We start from the raw sequence: 16,904 nt of genomic DNA on the forward strand, positions 1-16,904 counted from the left end.
GGTGGATGGTAGAGATGCCTGAGTTATCTTTCATGACATACCTAAACTGGGCGGTCTCAGAGAAACTTCCATCTTCCAGGAAGAGCCTAATAATGAAATGCAAAGACCTATGGCAGTGTCTGGGCATCTCTGACGGTCCTTCAGAACCACAAATCAGATGAAACCTGCTCCAGTCAGGAAGACTGGGCCTAGCTGTCTTTGAATGCAAAGGTGGGGTCAGACGCTGACTTCACAAAGGCAGAGCCTCTCTTTCCTGGCTAGTCCACAGACCACTGGCCAGCTGCTGTGCTGCTCCTGGGCATGTCCCTTCTCAGCAGCTATGAGGGCCTACGACAGGAGATCCAGAGGCTGGCCCAAGAGAATGAGGAACTACGGCGCCTGGTGCAGCTCATCCAGGAAAACCAAGAGCTAAAGCTAGTCCTTAGGAGCAGGGGCAATAGCCTAAGCTTCTGTAGTGCCAACATCCTGTCAGAAACAACTGCCACTCCCAGGCTGCCAAAGCGGAAAACGATCAGATTCAAGGATGTCGAGAGAGGTGAGCCACGGGCTTCCTTCAGAGTGCGCTTATCCAATGTGCGCCCAATCAGGGTTCTCTTACCCAGCCTGTGCCCAAGCAGAGGTCTCTTATCCAGCGTGCGCCCAATCAGAGTTCTCTTACCCAGCGTGCGCCCAATCAGGGTTCTCTTACCCAGCCTGTGCCCAATCAGAGGTCTCTTACCCAGCCTGTGCCCAATCAGAGTTCTCTTATCCAGCCTGTGCCCAATCAGAGTTCTCTTATCCAGCCTGTGCCCATACAGAAAGAAGCCAGGGAAAACCCTAGCCCCAGGGAGTCTGGCCACCTGTTCCTTGCTGGGTGCTCGTGGTCGGTAGAGGGAGATGGAGCAAACCCAGTGATGAGGGTGGGATGATGTCTTGGAGCCCGTGCAGGAGAGAGGAGAGGTTGCCTCTGAGGACATGGAGCAGAGCTGGGATGAAGTAAGAGTCATGAGGATGGGGCAAGCTTTCTGAGCTAAGGGACTGTCAGTGCAAATGCCCTACGTGGCAGCCAGTGGGCTATGAGATTGATGCAGAGGAAAGAGGGTACCAGAGGTACTCTTGCAAGACAGAGTTTGAGAAAAGACTGTCTCTTGACTCTCTCTGGGTTCTCTCTCTCTCTAGGTTCTCTCTCTCTCTGGGTTCTCTCTCTCTCTCTCTGGGTTTTCTCTCTGGGTTTTCTCTCTGGGTTCTCTCTCTGGGTTCTCTCTCTCTCTCTCTCTCTCTCTCTCTCTGGGTTCTCTCTCTCTCTCTCTGGGTTCTCTCTCTCTCTCTCTGGGTTCTCTCTCTCTCTCTCTGGGTTCTCTCTCTTGGGTTCTCTCTCTCTCTGGGTTCTCTCTCTCTCTCTCTCTCTCTCTGGGTTCTCTCTCTCTACACACACACACACACACACACACACACACACACACACACACACACACACTTTTTCTCTCCATACTAGGAACAGAACTCAGGGTGTCTTGTATTCTAAACAAGTAGTCTACCAACTGGGCTACCATCCAGCCCTCTCCTACTTTTGGTTTTGAAATGAAAGTCTCACTGAGCTATGTACCATAAACCTTACCCTGGCATCCACAAAATGAGAAAGGGACATGAGGACAGGTTTTGAATGCCCAGGGGCACCAGGCATTGCCTGACGTGTGGCGTGAAGCCCAGAGCCTACAAGTCTAATACATAACCAGCTCACCTGCACCCTAGCCTCCTAGGCCCAAGTGGGCCTTGAGAGCCAGCAGTGTACTTAGAATGGGGGATTTGGGTGTGTGCCCTAAGCTGTCTGATATTTGGCCTAGCACAATGGGGAAAGGCCTTTGGGTTCAACTGATTTCCTACGGTCGCAGGAGCCACCCTTGAAGGTCAGCATCATCACCACACATGGCTAATAGTTTGACCTGCCCATGCCCCTTCACTTGGATGCTAAATGGCTCAGGCCTGACTTGAGCCCAGCCTCTACTCTGCTTGCAAAGGATGTGCTTCCAACCAGCACAGTTGAGGCTCCTTGGACTCTGTCATAGAAAGAATAGAAATGCTGGCCTAGTAAGGAAGATCTGCTTTCCTGGGGCTAAAACCCCTCTAGAAACAGCAAAGCAAGAAACCAATTCTGACTCTCCTTGCCTATAAGTCTTGGTTGTCCTGGGGCCTCCTCTGCCTATGCATGTTCTCCTTGGAATCAAGCCCACTTAAGGGCTGGCTAAATAAACAAGAGGGTTGCCGGGTGGTGGTGGTGCACACCTTGAATCCCAGCACTTGGGAGGCAGGCGGATTTCTGAGTTCGAGGCCAGCCTGGTCTACAAAATGAGTTCCAGGACAGCGGGGCTATACAGAGAAACCCTGTCTCGAAAACCGAGAGAGAGAGAGAGAGAGAGAGAGAGAGAGAGAGAGAGAGAGAGAGAGAGAGAGAGAGAGAGAGAGAACACGGAGACTTTAACCAGTTGTCCTTGGTGAGGGGGAACACCAGTTCCAAATGTCTGTTGGTGTCACTACAGGAGACACATGAGGATTTAGGTGTACTGAGCCATTTTATTACACTGAAGGGTTGACTGTGGGATGTGTGCAGAGGCCACTTGTTCTTTGTGCCACTTTGCTGCTGAATAAGAGGCCCTCCTACCTTCCATTGTTCTTTGCCGGGTCCTTTCCACCCAACCCATCTCCTGCCTCGGGTCCTCCCACTCTGGGGAACAGTCTGACTACATCAGAAATGTTGTTACATTAAGGTACAACCAGTTACTTAGAGACCTGAAGTTGGGTATCAAGGGCGTCCACTTTCGGCGACCCAGAACTTGCAGAGAGGTTCAGCAATTCCGAGAATCAAGGTGCCCTTGAGCCAAAGCGCTGGGTCCGCCCCTGCTGGCAAGGGCCACTCAGTCCCTCAATCCGTGGATCGCTCTGGGCGAAGGAGGAGGTGCTCAGGCCCGGCCCGCAATTACATAATCCAGAGGGCCAGGCACGCCAGGCTTGTGTGTCTGTGTGTCTGTGTTGGGAGTGGGGGTGTGTTTCTCCAGGCCCCTCCCCGAGGTGGGGGCAGGGCCTGCGGGAAGCGCAGCGGGACACAAGCAAGACTAGAGCGGATTCGGCTGCTGGTGGGGTCTGTGCTACCGCCTTTCCTACTTCCCCCTGAGTGCTCCGCTGTTCCTCCGCTCTTTTCAGCCTCGCCCCACTGTTGTACAGATTCTGTAGGGTTCCAGCGACTATAAAGCCTGGGCCGGGAAACTTGAGCAGAGTGGGGAGTGGAGCTATTTCTTACCTGCCCAGCCTAACTCGGGTGCCTTTCCCTGTGGAAAGAACTCAGGCTCCTCCCGCAAGAAAGGGCTCCGGGGCCCTTTTATCTCTAATCCAAGTACTGGCTTTCCATCGGCAGCAGGACTCTCAGACCTGTGCCACCGGGACAGTGGCTGGCATATGGGCTTGCCTGGCTCTGACTCGACTCTGGCCACCCTATGACTGGGTCCTGCAGCTCCTGCCAAACCCAGAGCTACTCTGACTCCTCTCCAGGGCACCTTCTAGACTCGGGATCCATCTGTTTCCCATCCCAGCCTCTTCTTAGAAACCTGACCCCCCTCAGTAATAACCCCAACCCCACCTCACTCCCAGTGACAGGCTCTTCTGTCCAGTTCTCCCAGGGCTACCAGCCGAAGAGCCACTGCTGGACTCCAGCTTCAACATCATGGGCAGCCCAGAAGAGCGCTTCCATTTTGCCATCGACCGTGGTGGCACCTTTACAGATGTCTTTGCCCAGTGCCCAGGAGGGCATGTACGTGTCCTGAAGCTGCTCTCAGAGGATCCTGCCAACTATGCAGACGCACCCACAGAGGGCATCCGCCGAATTCTAGAGCAGGTGGGCCAGGGCCAGTGGCGGGCAGAGGGGAGGTGTTAGGGAGACCCCAACCTGAGGTTCTCCCCCTGACTATGTGGTCCCCAGGAGAGGGGTGTGCTGCTGCCCCGAGGCCGGCCGCTAGACACCAGTCACATCGCCAGCATCCGCATGGGTACCACCGTGGCCACCAATGCGCTGTTGGAACGGCAGGGAGAACGGGTGGCACTGCTGGTGACTCGCGGTTTCCGAGACCTGCTGCATATTGGCACCCAGGCCCGCCCAGACCTCTTTGACCTGGTGAGCTCTCCTGTGCCAACTGGGCATTAGGTGAAGCTTGTGCACTCTTTCCCCTCCCCCAGCCAAGGTCTTGTGAGGAGGTCTGTGAAACAATGGTAGCTAGTAGGCCTTAAGGAGACTGAGCACTGCTAGCAGGACCCGTGTCCTCATACTTCCAGACTGGCACGGGAATACTCTGCCAGTTCAAGGTGAGAACATAGAAGTTCCACCTTTGAATTCCTGGAAGAAGCTGCCCTCTTGGGGTAGGGTGCTGGTTCTACAGTTCTTAAGGGCATGGGCTTGGGTACAGAGAGAAGCCTTCTGGGTGGACCTTGCTGGGCCATTTTGACTGTCTCCTAGCTTTTTGGGACACATCCCCTTGGCCCGCACTGCGACACCATGCAGGACCCCATAGAACACTCAGGCTGGGGTCTCCTCTGAGCCTCTGCCTGCCCTCAGGCTGTGCCCATGCCAGAGGTACTGTATGAGGAGGTCGTGGAGGTGGACGAGCGAGTGCTGCTGTATCGTGGAGAACCTGGTGCCAGCTCTCCTGTCAAAGGTACGCGTGGTGCTGACATCCTGTGTGAGGTTCTTGGGGTAGGCAGAGCCTGGCAATTTTTTGAATGGGGGCTCTGGGCTTGTTTCAGGCTGTACAGGGGACCTGCTAGAGATACAGCAGCCTGTGGATCTGGCAGCCCTGCGTGGGAAGCTGGAGGGGCTCTTGACTCGGGGCATTCATAGCCTGGCAGTGGTACTCATGCATTCATACACGTGAGTGAGGGCTGTTTCCCGTGGGTGGAGACTGGATCTAAAGGAAAGCTGGAAAGGTGTTGGGTGGGAGGCACAGAGTCCCCCCTCCCCCGCCCCGGGTTCTCGTTGTAGGTGGGCCCAGCACGAGCAGCAGGTGGGCGCACTGGCCCGGGAGCTGGGCTTCACGCACGTCTCCTTGTCCTCGGAAGTCATGCCCATGGTGCGGATTGTTCCTCGGGGGCATACAGCCTGTGCTGATGCTTACCTCACTCCCACCATCCAGCGCTATGTGCAGGGCTTCCGCCGAGGCTTCCAGGGCCAGCTAAAGGTGAGGCCTGTTGACCACCCTGCTCCAGGCCCTGGCCTTGCTCCTGCCCAGCTCATCGCTGTCCGCTCTCCCCATTCATAGAACGTGCAAGTCCTCTTCATGCGCTCTGATGGTGGCCTGGCACCCATGGATGCCTTCAGTGGCTCCCGGGCTGTGCTCTCCGGCCCTGCTGGTGGTGTGGTTGGCTACTCCACTACCACCTACCAGCTGGAAGGTGGTCAGCCTGTCATTGGCTTTGACATGGGAGGTATGAAGGCTGAAGTGGGTGGGTGAGGGAAGACCTTCAACTGCCTAGCTGGAGGATGCTGGGGGCTCAGGTCTTGGGGGCGACTCCTAGCATCTTGTCTGCCGTTGCTGCCACCATTAGGCACATCCACGGATGTGAGCCGCTACGCTGGAGAGTTTGAGCACGTCTTTGAGGCTAGCACGGCAGGTGTTACCCTCCAGGCCCCACAGCTGGACATCAATACGGTGGCAGCTGGCGGGGGTTCCCGCCTCTTCTTCAGGTCAGTTCCTACCTCTTCAGTTATAACCTCTAAGCTTCTTTACCCCCCCCCCCGACCTCCCCATGCCTCTAATTCCTGTCTTTTGTCCCCCAAGGTCTGGCCTCTTTGTGGTTGGTCCAGAGTCAGCAGGTGCCCACCCAGGTCCTGCCTGCTACCGCAAAGGTAAGGGCTAGCCTCTGCCTTGCTGGACCTAGCCCCCATGGTGTTCTAGGCCTGTCCCTGCTGGTCACTTGTGCCTCTCTAGCCTCCAACCCACACTCAGTTCCTTCTTCCCAGGGGGTCCTGTGACAGTGACAGATGCTAATCTGGTCCTGGGTCGCCTGCTGCCTGCCTCCTTCCCCTGCATTTTTGGGCCAGGAGAAGACCAGCCACTGTCTCCCGAGGCTTCCCGAAAGGCTCTAGAGGCTGTGGCCACGGAGGTCAACAGTTTCTTGGCCAATGGACCGTGCCCAGCTTCCCAGCTAAGTCTGGAGGAGGTGGCCATGGGGTTTGTGCGTGTTGCCAACGAAGCCATGTGCCGGCCTATCCGTGCACTCACACAGGTGTGCCCCCTCTGCCCACCATCACATGTCTGCCCTAGCCCTGCTCCTATACTCTGTCAGACCACCAGAAATGGGTAACACACGACAGTTCATCTTGAAATGCCTTGGATAGCACAATGACTGGGCACTCCTAATCCTTCCCCTGCCACCCTAGTCAGGGGAGCAGCCAGAGGCCAGAGGCCAGAGGCCACTTACTTCCCTGGAAACTCGCATAGCTGGTTGGCTTTCTCCTCGATGCTGTGTTCCCCTTTTCCTCTTTCCCCTAAGTGTCTCAATCCTCTTCCTCTTTCCTGTGGGAACCTGGAAGTCCTCCCTAGCCCCCACGCACCCCAGCCATTGGCCACTGGCATCTTTATTGATAGACCAAAAACCAATTGGGAGCTAGGACCTTCAGCATCAGTAAACACAGATTCTCGATCAAAGCGATCAAAGCATCAGAACTACTTTCTACAGAAATGAGACAGGATGGGGGGGGGGGGCTGTCAAGTGTATGAGAGGTTACTTATTAGCCCTTCCTGGATCACCAGGCACGAGGCCACGACCCCTCAGCCCATGTACTGGCTTGCTTTGGAGGAGCCGGTGGGCAACACGCTTGTGCCATTGCCCGGGCCCTGGGTATGGACACTGTGCATATTCACAGGTGGGTCTGCCTATGAGCATGTGCCCTTAGCTGAGGGAGTTGGCTGTGAGGATTGTCCCCACACTGCTGCGCCACCCATTTCTGTAGGCACAGCGGGCTGCTGTCAGCACTGGGACTGGCCTTGGCTGATGTGGTTCATGAAGCACAGGAGCCCTGTTCCCTGTCTTACACACCTGAAACCTTTGCACAACTGGACCAGAGACTGAGCCGCCTGGAGGAGCAGTGTGTGGATGCCCTGCAGGCCCAGGGCTTCCTTAGGTAAGTCATGGACCACCGAGCACAGCACTGGCTTTGTCTCCACCTCCCCTTTGGTTGGATGCCACTGGATGACTTCCCAGATGTTCCTGAGTCTTTAGGACAAGGGTCTCACAGTGCCTGAGGAAGCAGGAAAGGTCCCCTCAGATAGTACTGGGCAAGTACCCCAACCTGCTTCCTACAGGTCTCAGATCAGCACCGAGAGCTTCCTGCACCTTCGCTACCAAGGCACTGACTGTGCCCTAATGGTGTCTGCCAATCAGCATCCAGCCACAGCCTGCTCACCCCGTGCTGGTGACTTTGGAGCAGCGTTTGTCGAGAGGTATATGTGTGAACTCTCCCGTGAGTTCAGCATGTGGCCTGCTGGTCTGGTTGCTTGGTCCTTATTGCTCCCTTGGATGGGTGGGTGCAGGTACATGAGAGAGTTTGGCTTCATCATTCCTGAGCGCTCGGTGGTGGTAGATGACGTGCGTGTGAGGGGAACTGGCCGTAGTGGACTTCAGCTGGAGGAGTCCCCCAAAATCCAGAGTGGACCTCCGCATGTGGAAAAGGTTGGAGGCCTTGCTGTGCTGGTCCACCTACATCCTCGGGACCTCAGAGAACAAGGGTTAATGGGGAGGTCCAGCTATGTTGAGAGGCCTCAGGAAAAAGGTTCTGGGAGCCCAGCTCATTCCACACCTTCTGCAGGTGACCCAGTGCTACTTTGAAGGGGGTTATCAGGAGACTCCCGTGTACCTTTTAGGAGAACTAGGCTACGGGCACCAGCTCCAAGGGCCCTGCCTGATCATTGACAACAACAGGTAAGTCTGGATTGGTAGAGCCTTGGAGAGGTTATTGTAGCCCCACCCCCAGCAGATCCCCTGGCCTACGGCTACAGAGGTTCTATCATTGGGGTATCTCCCGGCGTGGAGTACTGACATCTCTGGTTGCGGGGAGGTTGTGGCCAGCCTTCTTGTAGCTCCTCTGTGTCTCCTGCCCCCAGCACCATCCTTGTAGAACCAGGTTGCCAAGCGGAGGTGATTGAGACAGGGGACATCCGCATTTCTGTGGGAGCCGAGGCTCCCAGTATGGTAGACACCAAGCTTGACCCCATCCAGTTGTCTATTTTCTCACACCGTTTCATGAGCATTGCTGGTGAGTAGACACTGCTGTCTTCCTCATAGGGCTGGCGTGTATGATGTAGGACATAGTGGGGAATGGTTGCACACGAGGCAAAAGTACAGACAAGCAGGGTAGCTGACAGCATTGGCTCTCATTGCATGTGATGACCTGGCAGATGTGTGCCAACGGAAAGGGCAGAATCCTCACTGGTGGGGTGGGGGGTGTGCAGTGTGGGGCAAGTCGTCTCCTCTTCTCATCGGAAGCCATTTGATCTTAAGCTATTTAGGGATAGAACACAGGTATCCACTGTGAGTTCATCTGTTCAAGGCTAAGCCACCAGCTTTTGGGAGCCTAGCGGTTCTTGCTATATCAGTCGGGGAGGAAAGTGTGACCCCAGGCAGTCTGGGAAGGGAGTGTTCTTTTCATAAGCTATCATACACTGGGCTGCAGCCTTACTGCTTAAGAGGGAATGTTGCCACCCTGATCTTCCCCAGGGAGCAGGAAAAGCTGCTGGTTCTTGGGTTTGGGCCCAGGAGGCCTTGACTCCTGTGCCTCTTTCTTGGAGCTATACATGTGGGTGATGGGGCCACCTGACCACTCTGTGCCCCCAGAGCAGATGGGCCGCATCCTACAGCGCACAGCCATCTCTACCAACATCAAGGAACGCCTCGACTTCTCCTGTGCCCTCTTTGGGCCAGATGGGGGCCTCGTCTCCAATGCTCCCCACATTCCTGTGCACCTGGGTGCCATGCAAGAGACTGTACAGTTCCAGGTGTGGTGACAGTGACATCTTTCCTTCTGCCCCCTCCCGTGCCCCATGACCTCACCCCCCTTTCCCACTCTGTATGTGTCTCCTGGTTTCAGATTCAGCACTTAGGAGCCGACCTCCATCCTGGAGACGTGCTGCTTAGTAACCATCCCAGTGCAGGGGGCAGCCATCTTCCTGACCTGACTGTCATCACACCGGTGAGGAAGTGTTAGGGGGACACCTTGACTAGTGTTAGGGGGACAAGAGATTCCTGGCACTGCTGACAGCTGCTGTTCACCCCTTAGGTGTTTTGGCCAGGTCAGTCGAGGCCTGTGTTCTACGTGGCTAGCCGAGGGCACCACGCAGACATTGGAGGTATCACCCCGGGTTCTATGCCTCCTCACTCTACCACACTGCAGCAGGAGGGTGCCGTTTTTTTGTCCTTCAAACTGGTCCAGGGAGGAGTCTTCCAGGAAGAGGGTGAGTGAGCCAGAAAAGGGTCACATTGAGGATTTGGCGGACAGCTGATGTGTGGCTGCTACCAGAGATAAGACTGGGCATAATCTTGATACACAGCTGATATGTCCTGATAATAACAGTCCAGGCCTACCTTGAGGCTTGATAGAGACAGTGGTGACCTCTCAGGGCAGTCGTAAATCATCTCAGATATGCAGAAGAGCTGAGATGATGACTTCTAACTGGACCAAAGATGACCTCCTAGAAGGTGATTTTAGGGTGGGGAGTTGGCCAAGACACCTAAGTGGGCAGAGAGTAGAAGAGATAGTTTCAAGGTTGGCAACTGCTACAAACTACACTGGGTATTGAGGCTACAGAATCCCAGGGAGCTGTCTGGACAGTGGAGCAGCTGGAGTTAGGATGATCTGCTTGTATACCTACCTGCAGACTAACCTTAAGGCTGGCTAGAGTGGTCAGATGGGACAGCTGCAGTCACCCTCAAAGATGGTGGATATCCATCCAGAAGGTAGAGGGTGGAAGGAACTGTTTGGGAACTAAAGTTTATATGCTCTGGAGATTGTGGGGTCAGGCTTGGATAGCTACCGGCTGGAGCTTTTGTGCTGAGTGAAAGGTGAAAGACTGGGAGAGACAGCCTTGCTCTGAGGTCACAGGGGTCTGAGAACTCGAAAAGGCATCCTGGAGTTGAGGTGTGAAGGGCATGGTCAAGAGGGTGGGTAGCCCACAGGCACATAGGATAACCTTGATCACAGGACGCTGTAGCGGATCATGAAGACATAAGTGTAAACACGTGACTGAGAGTCCAAGTGGCCAGGAGACCTCAGAGAAGGCCTGACAGAGGCTAAAGTGAGGGCTTTCCCCTGGGTGTGGAAACAGGACTTCCTTGACCGTGTTTGATAGGGTTTGTGTGCGCATGTTTGCCTGATGGAGTGCACCGCATGTATGCAGGTGTCCCTGGAGATCAGAAGAGAGCATAAGATCCTCGGGGGCTGGAGTTACAGGCAGTTAGGAGCCCCCTCCTGTGTGTGGGTGCTGGAAACCAGCCCTGGATCCTCTTCAAGAGCATCAAGAGCTGTTAGGTTCCGAGCCCTGCATATCTCAGCCCTGTGCTGCCTTATAGTTTTGAAGTCCTTAGAGGCCAGTGGAAGTGGGCAGGACATAGAGCAGACAGGTTATGGTGCGTGTGGGGCACGCTGCAGACAGACGTTTCCTGTGAGATGTAGAGGGGAGTGTAAAAGTTATTTCCAAGGCTTACCTAAGCCTTAGTCTGCTAACCTGGGCCTAGTCCTCAAAGTGTCTGGCCTCTGTACACTCTTATCTAGGCCTAGAATGTTTTCAGCCTTTGAGACCTACTGCTAAATAAGCTCACCCTTTCAAGTTCTTTCTGAGCCCTGACTGGCTGGTTTAACTCAGTTGTTCTGGTTCCCACTCCTCTCCAAGCTGACTGACTCAATCTGACTTCTCTCTTGGCCTCATACTAACTTTATGTCTAATCTTCTGGCTCCTTCTCATTCTCCGGTTTGTTCTGTCTTCACCTGTGTCTAGTTTGTTCTCTGTGCAGTCTGTCTCTCCATAACTGTCGGTAAAACTGCCTTCTTTTCCCTTTTCCTCTCTCTTTTCATGAGAGTTGGACATATCCTATTCTGTCAAATCTTTCTCTTGTCACTTTGTCTGCCGGTCAAATTAGCCGTCACTTTCAAACATGACTGCTTCCTTCTATAAACTAACTTTATCTTCATTGTTTGGGATGACAGGCCTGTGCCTTCCTAAGTGCTGGGATCTGGGATTATAGGTGTGTGCTAGAGCTGAGCCACATAAACAGTTTTTTCAATAAATAACACAATCTCGGGGTTATAGTGCTATCAAATACTCTGCAAGACAGGAGCCTAGAGAAGGCAATGGACGAGCTTGCTAAGGGAAGAACCCACCCTCTCCCAAGCCACCTCCAGCTCCAGGCAAGTCTTTGGCACAACTGCTTGCCAAAGGTGCTCTAGATGCTGGGCTGCAGAAGAGGGCTCAGCAGAAGGATGGAGCCTACAGTCTTCAGAGTCCAGGAGTTTGCAAAGAGTGTGTGTGTGTGTGTGTGGTGGGGCACCCCAGCAAAAGGTCAGAAGGGAGCTCCCAGTGCCCAGTGGTTATGAAACAGGCAGGCACAGGCACCTGTTCCTGAGGGCATGGGAGATGGCTCAGTTTGTGACTCTACCCATCCAGCGGTGACAGAGGCCTTACGGGCCCCAGGCAAGATCTCCGGCTGCAGTGGGACCAGGAACCTGCATGACAACCTGTCGGATCTCCGTGCCCAGGTGGCAGCTAACCAGAAAGGCATTCAGCTGGTGGGAGAGCTGATTGGACAGTATGGCTTAGATGTGGTGCAGGCCTATATGGGCCATATTCAGGTGGGCCTGGGAACAGGGACATACATGGGCAGTGTTGTGGCTGCCCCAAGGTAGGTGGGCTACCCTGCAGATGGCATGGCGGGGCTGAACCTTATTTCTGCTAGGCAAATGCTGAACTAGCAGTGCGAGACATGCTTCGTGCTTTTGGAACTTCCCGCCAGGCCAGGGGCCTGCCCCTGGAGGTGTCTGCCAAGGATCACATGGACGATGGCTCTCCCATCTGCCTAAATGTTCAGATCAACCTCAATCAGGTTCGCTTGTGAGGGAAGTGGGGCAGGCACTGGCACTGGCCTCTGGGGTGAGGCCCATTCTGTTGCTGATTGCCGTACCTTTTTTCTCTGGGTAGGGCAGCGCTGTATTTGACTTCAGTGGTTCTGGGTCTGAGGTGTTTGGCAATCTCAATGCCCCTCGAGCCATAACACTGTCTGCTCTCATCTATTGCTTGCGCTGTCTAGTGGGCCGTGACATCCCACTTAACCAGGTTCGTAGAGGTGTGTGGTGAGGGGGCTTGCCAGAAAACAAAGGCAGCCCAATATGAATGGAGCTTAGGGTGGTGGAATTTTTATCTGAACCTGGGTGATACCCAGCCCTAATTAACCACCTCGGTCATTTCACCAGGGTTGCCTGGCTCCTGTGCATGTCATAATTCCCAAAGGCTCCATATTGGATCCATCCCCAGAGGCAGCAGTGGTTGGAGGCAACGTGCTCACATCTCAGCGAGTTGTGGATGTCATCCTGGGGGCTTTTGGGGCCTGTGCAGCCTCCCAGGTGTGGTGGAGAAAAGTGGACACAGGTCTGAGGGCTGCTGGGAAACAGGGTAGTGGGGGTAGATGCGCCCACTAACCAAATGATGTTATTTGCTTCTATCAGGGCTGCATGAACAATGTGACCCTGGGCAATGCCCGTATGGGCTACTATGAGACAGTAGCCGGTGGTGCGGGCGCGGGCCCTGGCTGGCATGGGCGCAGTGGTGTACACAGTCACATGACCAACACGCGAATTACGGACCCAGAGATTTTGGAGAGCCGGTGAGCTGGGCACTCAGTGCTGGGCAGTTGATCTGGGAGATGAGCCCATGCTCAGATGCGCTGTTCCCTTCACCTGCACAGGTATCCCGTTATCCTGCGCCGCTTTGAGCTGAGGCCAGGCTCTGGGGGCCGAGGCCGCTTCCGGGGAGGTGATGGTGTAGTCCGAGAGCTGGTCTTTCGGGAAGAGGCGCTGCTGTCTGTGCTCACCGAGCGCCGCGCCTTCCAGCCTTATGGCCTCCACGGTGGGTGGCTTCCCCAGCTCTTCCCAGCCTCTTTTGATCCCATCTCCCTATCCCTACACCTCTTGACCCCCAAGCTTCCTTGCTTTCTCCTTCTATAGGGGGAGAGCCTGGTACACGTGGCTTAAACCTCCTGATCAGAAAAGATGGGCGCACAGTGAATCTGGGCGGCAAGACATCCGTGACTGTGTATCCCGGGGTAAGAGCTTGCTTTAACTGAAAAAATTTAATTTGGCTCCCAAATGAAAATAGGGTGGTTGTGTCTTAACTGGGACAGGGACACAACCTGTGTTGAACTTGCTCTTCTTCTCAGGACGTGTTCTGCCTCCACACGCCTGGGGGTGGGGGCTACGGAGACCCGGAGGACCCAGCGCCACCACCAGGCTCGCCCCCGCTATATCCAGCCTTCCCAGAGCGAGGCAGTGTGTACGAGTACCGCCGCGCCCAGGAAGCTGTATGAGTGCCCCCACAATAAAGATCCTTTGAGTCGCATGGTTATTGGGTTATTGGGCCCCGCTCCCCCCATCTTTGTGGTCTTTCTCGACAGTCAACCCCTTTGTCTGGGCACTAGCGTCAGGAGCATACCACTTGAAGCTTCAGGCCCATAGCCAAGTGGTCCGTGAGTCCAGCAAACGCAGTACTGAATGTCACGAGGTCCGCCTCCTGCCGGGCAGGTGTCAAGTTGAGAGGTGTTTTCAGTTAAAGCAAGCCCAGCAGCCACGAGGTGAGGCACTTACTGGGCTCAGGCGACTCCCGGGTATTCCGCGGTACGTGATGTAGTCCAGACGCCGGCCCTTCCAGGACTGAGCTGGGTAACTCCCACGAAGGGGTCCTGACAGGTACAGGCGGCGCCCTTTTTCCTGTCGCAGGGCCCTAGGAGAGGGACAGCATTCCTGAGGCTAGGGACGTTCCTGTCAGCTGGCCTAGTAGTGCCTGGGGCTCAAGGAGTCCACTCACCTCCGAAGCATCTCTGGGGAGCAGGCAATGGAGTGGCGTAGCATGGAGGAATTCAAGATTGTCCCTGTGGAGTCCAGGGGAGAGCAGACTCAGCGGCAGGCCGCCTTGCTGACAGACATCCCACAGACTTGTTCTCCTACCTCCCCAGCAGCAGTACCTAAGGCCCAGGGCTGTTCCTGGCAAACGCCTAGCCGGCAGGGGTCCTGAAAGCAGCTGAAGAGTTTGTGGCCCTGCTCCTTGGCATGATCTGTGGAGAAAAGCCGTTTCTCAGTGGGCAGAGCTGGGTCTCTTGGCTCCACCTCACCCCAGCTTCTTACTTTGGGAGCAGTTGTCAAAGTTTAGATCTCCCAGGAGGACGCTGAAGGCTACAGCTTCATCACTCTGCCGGCTCTCGGCCTCGAACTCCTCCACCCATTCCAGCAGCAGCGTTAGCTGTTTGCAGCGAATATGTCCATCCTCTGAGAGGAGAGATGAGGTTGGCTTAGCCCAGAGTAGGGGTCTAAGACCTCACCCTGTGGGTCCTGATCTGTAAACCACCCAAGGCGTTTCTTGGGATGTCTGGGGCAGAGAACATTGGGACGAGGGGACAGACGTGTTGGTGAGGTTAAGGGACCTACTGCCTTCGAAAGAGAGAAGAGGGGCTACCTACCCACATTTCAAACCCTCCTGCAGGGCTCACCAACGGGTGCATGCAAATGTGTACAATGAAGGTATCCCACGATGGGGCGCCCGTCCACGATGCCTAGCTGCACCTGCAACACCACCCACAGTTCCAGGTCTTCTTGCTCTCCTGGTTAAACCTATTGCTTAAGCTCTCCCCGCTAGGGCTCATTGCAGCCTGGGTTAGTACCTGGACAGATAATAGACCTTTGGAGGCCATGGCGTCCTCGCGACGAGCGTTAGGAAAGCAACGGAAGGTGGCACGCAGCAACGGGTAGCGCGAGGCCAGTAGAAGCCCACTGCCCAGAACCTTGATGTACGGCCCAGCCATTAAGCCAAATGTGCCCACATCATATATCACCGGGCCCAGATTTGGTACCAAGACGCGCACAAGACGACGAGCTGCGCGGAGGTCGAACACTTCCTGCAGACACACGAAGTCCAAGCCCATAGGTAATGTGGCCTTCAGCTCACCACCAGGCACCCTAGGCAGCGGCTGACTGCATTCGGTAACCCCATACTGTGACGATTGAAGGCTATCTAGTAGTGCGGCCCCCACAGCCTCCGCGCGCTGCTGGCTGTGCGACAGGTTGTTAAAATGAGCCAACCCGTGGGGCAATAGGCACAGATTAGCAGTGAGAAAGACAAAGCAGCGCCGGCGCTCAGCAGGCGGATGCCAGGGCTGTGGCCACACCCAACATGCCGGAGGGGGCTGATAGCAGAAGGGGCGGCGCCAGACCTGGAGGGGCAGCCAGAGCGCAAGGCCGACCAACGCTAAGGGTAGGCCGACCACCACCAGCGGTAGCAACACCCCACTTCCTGCCAGGACTTTGAACCACCCCAAGCTGTTGGATCGCACGCTTGGTGCCCAGCAGCCCAGCAACTGGTCCAGGGACCAGTAAGTCGGGAAAAGCAGCACGCGTGATAAACTGTAGAGGGCTTGCAGCACTGGGTTCGGGAAAGGTGAAGGCCTCAGGGCGTCGGGTGTCAGGAGCCAGTCCTCTTGGGGCACTGGGCTCCTTCGCCGCGAAATGTCAGGGAGACTCATTGGTTTCCAGCGGCGGCGGAGGTCAAGACCAGATGGTACAACCTGTGCGCGCAGCTAGTAATACCCGGACGCCCCGCGAGCCTGAGTGCTGGCCACTGGCCCCACCCTCTCAGAACTTCTGTGGCGGTTGGAAACGAACAACAATTAAAAAAAAAAAAACAGTAAAAGAAATCCGAGCTTTACAGCCCCGCCCTATTTCCTCCTTGTACTTGCGGGGAGGGGGGGGGGTCCACTTAGTGCTTCGGAGAAAAACTTAGGGCCCTGCCTACTCTCCCCTCCCTCACCCCTCCAATACACCTTACAGGCTGACTACTCACAGCCAGGTAGGTTCACCACAGCCTCTCAATCCGGTGCCTGGCTTAGTGCAGAGACCCCGATGGCTTGCAAAGGCTGTGGCTAAGGAGCTTCAAACCCGGGGAGGGACCGTTAGTTCTACACCTGAGGCAGCTTGCCCAGACAGGTAAAAGGAAATCCTCCATTCTATGAGCCCTGTAACAGACTTAAGTTTTTTAATTCTGTGTTTTATTTTTGTTTTGTTTTGTTTCTCGGGACAGGGTTTCTCTGTGACCCTGGCTGTCCTGGAACTTGCTCTGTAGACCAGGCTGGGCTCGAACTCACAGAGATCTGCCTGCCTCTGCCTCTGGATTGCTGGGATTAAAGACAAGTGCCAGCACCGCCCCTCTTGACTTTAGCTTCTTGATAATGACCGCTGGGCTTTCACAGACTTTTCTTGGCTCCCCTTGGAAGTCTGACTCCTTAACTCCAGCTGTGAGCCAGCAAACACCCTTGACATCGACCATCTGTGTCTCTTAAGTTACCCATCAGGTTTGTCTTGGCTGGCAATCTTCACCCGGCTTGCCAGGATAGTCTTGGAGATGCTTTGGATGAAGGCAACTGTTGATGAGCTGGACGGTCTGGGCAGAAGGCATTAAACTCTGCAGGGCACGCGGGTGGGGGTGGGGGGGAGGTATCCCAGCTGGAGGACTCCAGCACACCCCAGGCCTCTTTCTAACCGGAAGTTGTATTGGTATTGATAGATACCTGTTTGAATTCGGACCCCCCAAGGCTCTGCTGTTCCTTGACTGGCAAGAACTGGTTTTCTAAGTCCCTGG

At 55.2% G+C, this 16,904-nt stretch overlaps 2 protein-coding genes across 4 annotated transcripts; one reads left to right on the forward strand and one right to left on the reverse strand.

Moving 5' to 3' along the window:
- The first annotated feature begins 285 nt into the window (after nucleotides 1–285).
- Nucleotides 286–13,619, forward strand: Oplah (5-oxoprolinase, ATP-hydrolysing). 2 transcript variants are annotated; one of them, XM_021184323.3, is made up of 27 exons: nucleotides 286–535; nucleotides 3,642–3,865; nucleotides 3,950–4,141; nucleotides 4,580–4,679; nucleotides 4,768–4,891; nucleotides 5,003–5,198; nucleotides 5,280–5,445; nucleotides 5,566–5,704; nucleotides 5,799–5,866; nucleotides 5,981–6,246; nucleotides 6,774–6,886; nucleotides 6,974–7,144; nucleotides 7,326–7,463; nucleotides 7,554–7,692; nucleotides 7,829–7,941; nucleotides 8,124–8,275; nucleotides 8,854–9,014; nucleotides 9,107–9,208; nucleotides 9,296–9,470; nucleotides 11,676–11,860; nucleotides 11,965–12,111; nucleotides 12,207–12,341; nucleotides 12,479–12,628; nucleotides 12,731–12,888; nucleotides 12,970–13,130; nucleotides 13,229–13,326; nucleotides 13,441–13,619. In XM_021184323.3, exons 1-27 carry the CDS (start codon nucleotides 301–303, stop codon nucleotides 13,585–13,587), a joined length of 4,155 nt encoding a protein of 1,384 aa, XP_021039982.3. In that variant the 5' UTR covers nucleotides 286–300; the 3' UTR covers nucleotides 13,588–13,619. The 2 variants fall into 2 exon arrangements, with proteins under 2 accessions (XP_021039982.3, XP_021039984.1); XM_021184325.3 differs by lacking the exon at nucleotides 286–535 and adding an exon at nucleotides 2,957–3,115.
- LOC110311088 (sphingomyelin phosphodiesterase 5) lies at nucleotides 13,335–15,962 on the reverse strand. 2 transcript variants are annotated; one of them, XM_021184327.3, is made up of 7 exons: nucleotides 14,935–15,962; nucleotides 14,764–14,836; nucleotides 14,402–14,542; nucleotides 14,242–14,331; nucleotides 14,085–14,148; nucleotides 13,865–14,000; nucleotides 13,335–13,790 (listed from the first exon to the last, which is right to left on the reverse strand). In XM_021184327.3, exons 1-7 carry the CDS (start codon nucleotides 15,790–15,792, stop codon nucleotides 13,701–13,703), a joined length of 1,452 nt encoding a protein of 483 aa, XP_021039986.1. In that variant the 5' UTR covers nucleotides 15,793–15,962; the 3' UTR covers nucleotides 13,335–13,700. The 2 variants fall into 2 exon arrangements, with proteins under 2 accessions (XP_021039986.1, XP_021039985.1); XM_021184326.3 differs by having other exon boundaries at nucleotides 14,242–14,350.
- Between the last annotated feature and the right edge of the window lie 942 nt (nucleotides 15,963–16,904).

This window comes from Mus caroli, unplaced genomic scaffold, assembly GCF_978045245.1.
Source record: "Mus caroli unplaced genomic scaffold, Mus_caroli_1 scaffold_16, whole genome shotgun sequence".
Classification (NCBI taxonomy): domain Eukaryota; kingdom Metazoa; phylum Chordata; class Mammalia; order Rodentia; family Muridae; genus Mus; species Mus caroli.

Bases quoted from the DNA above. Each gene is read 5' to 3' on its own strand.
- Oplah (XM_021184323.3), top strand. From the start codon at position 301: ATGTCCCTTCTCAGCAGCTATGAGGGCCTACGACAGGAGATCCAGAGG. The intron at 5,199-5,279 runs GTGAGGCCTGTT...CCCCATTCATAG, and splicing joins GCTTCCAGGGCCAGCTAAAG to AACGTGCAAGTCCTCTTCAT. The intron at 8,276-8,853 runs GTGAGTAGACAC...CTGTGCCCCCAG, and splicing joins CCGTTTCATGAGCATTGCTG to AGCAGATGGGCCGCATCCTA.
- LOC110311088 (XM_021184326.3), bottom strand. From the start codon at position 15,792: ATGAGTCTCCCTGACATTTCGCGGCGAAGGAGCCCAGTGCCCCAAGAG. The intron at 14,149-14,241 runs GTACTGCTGCTG...TGGACTCCACAG, and splicing joins GGAACAGCCCTGGGCCTTAG to GGACAATCTTGAATTCCTCC. The intron at 14,001-14,084 runs GTGAGTGGACTC...TCCCTCTCCTAG, and splicing joins TCCCCAGAGATGCTTCGGAG to GGCCCTGCGACAGGAAAAAG.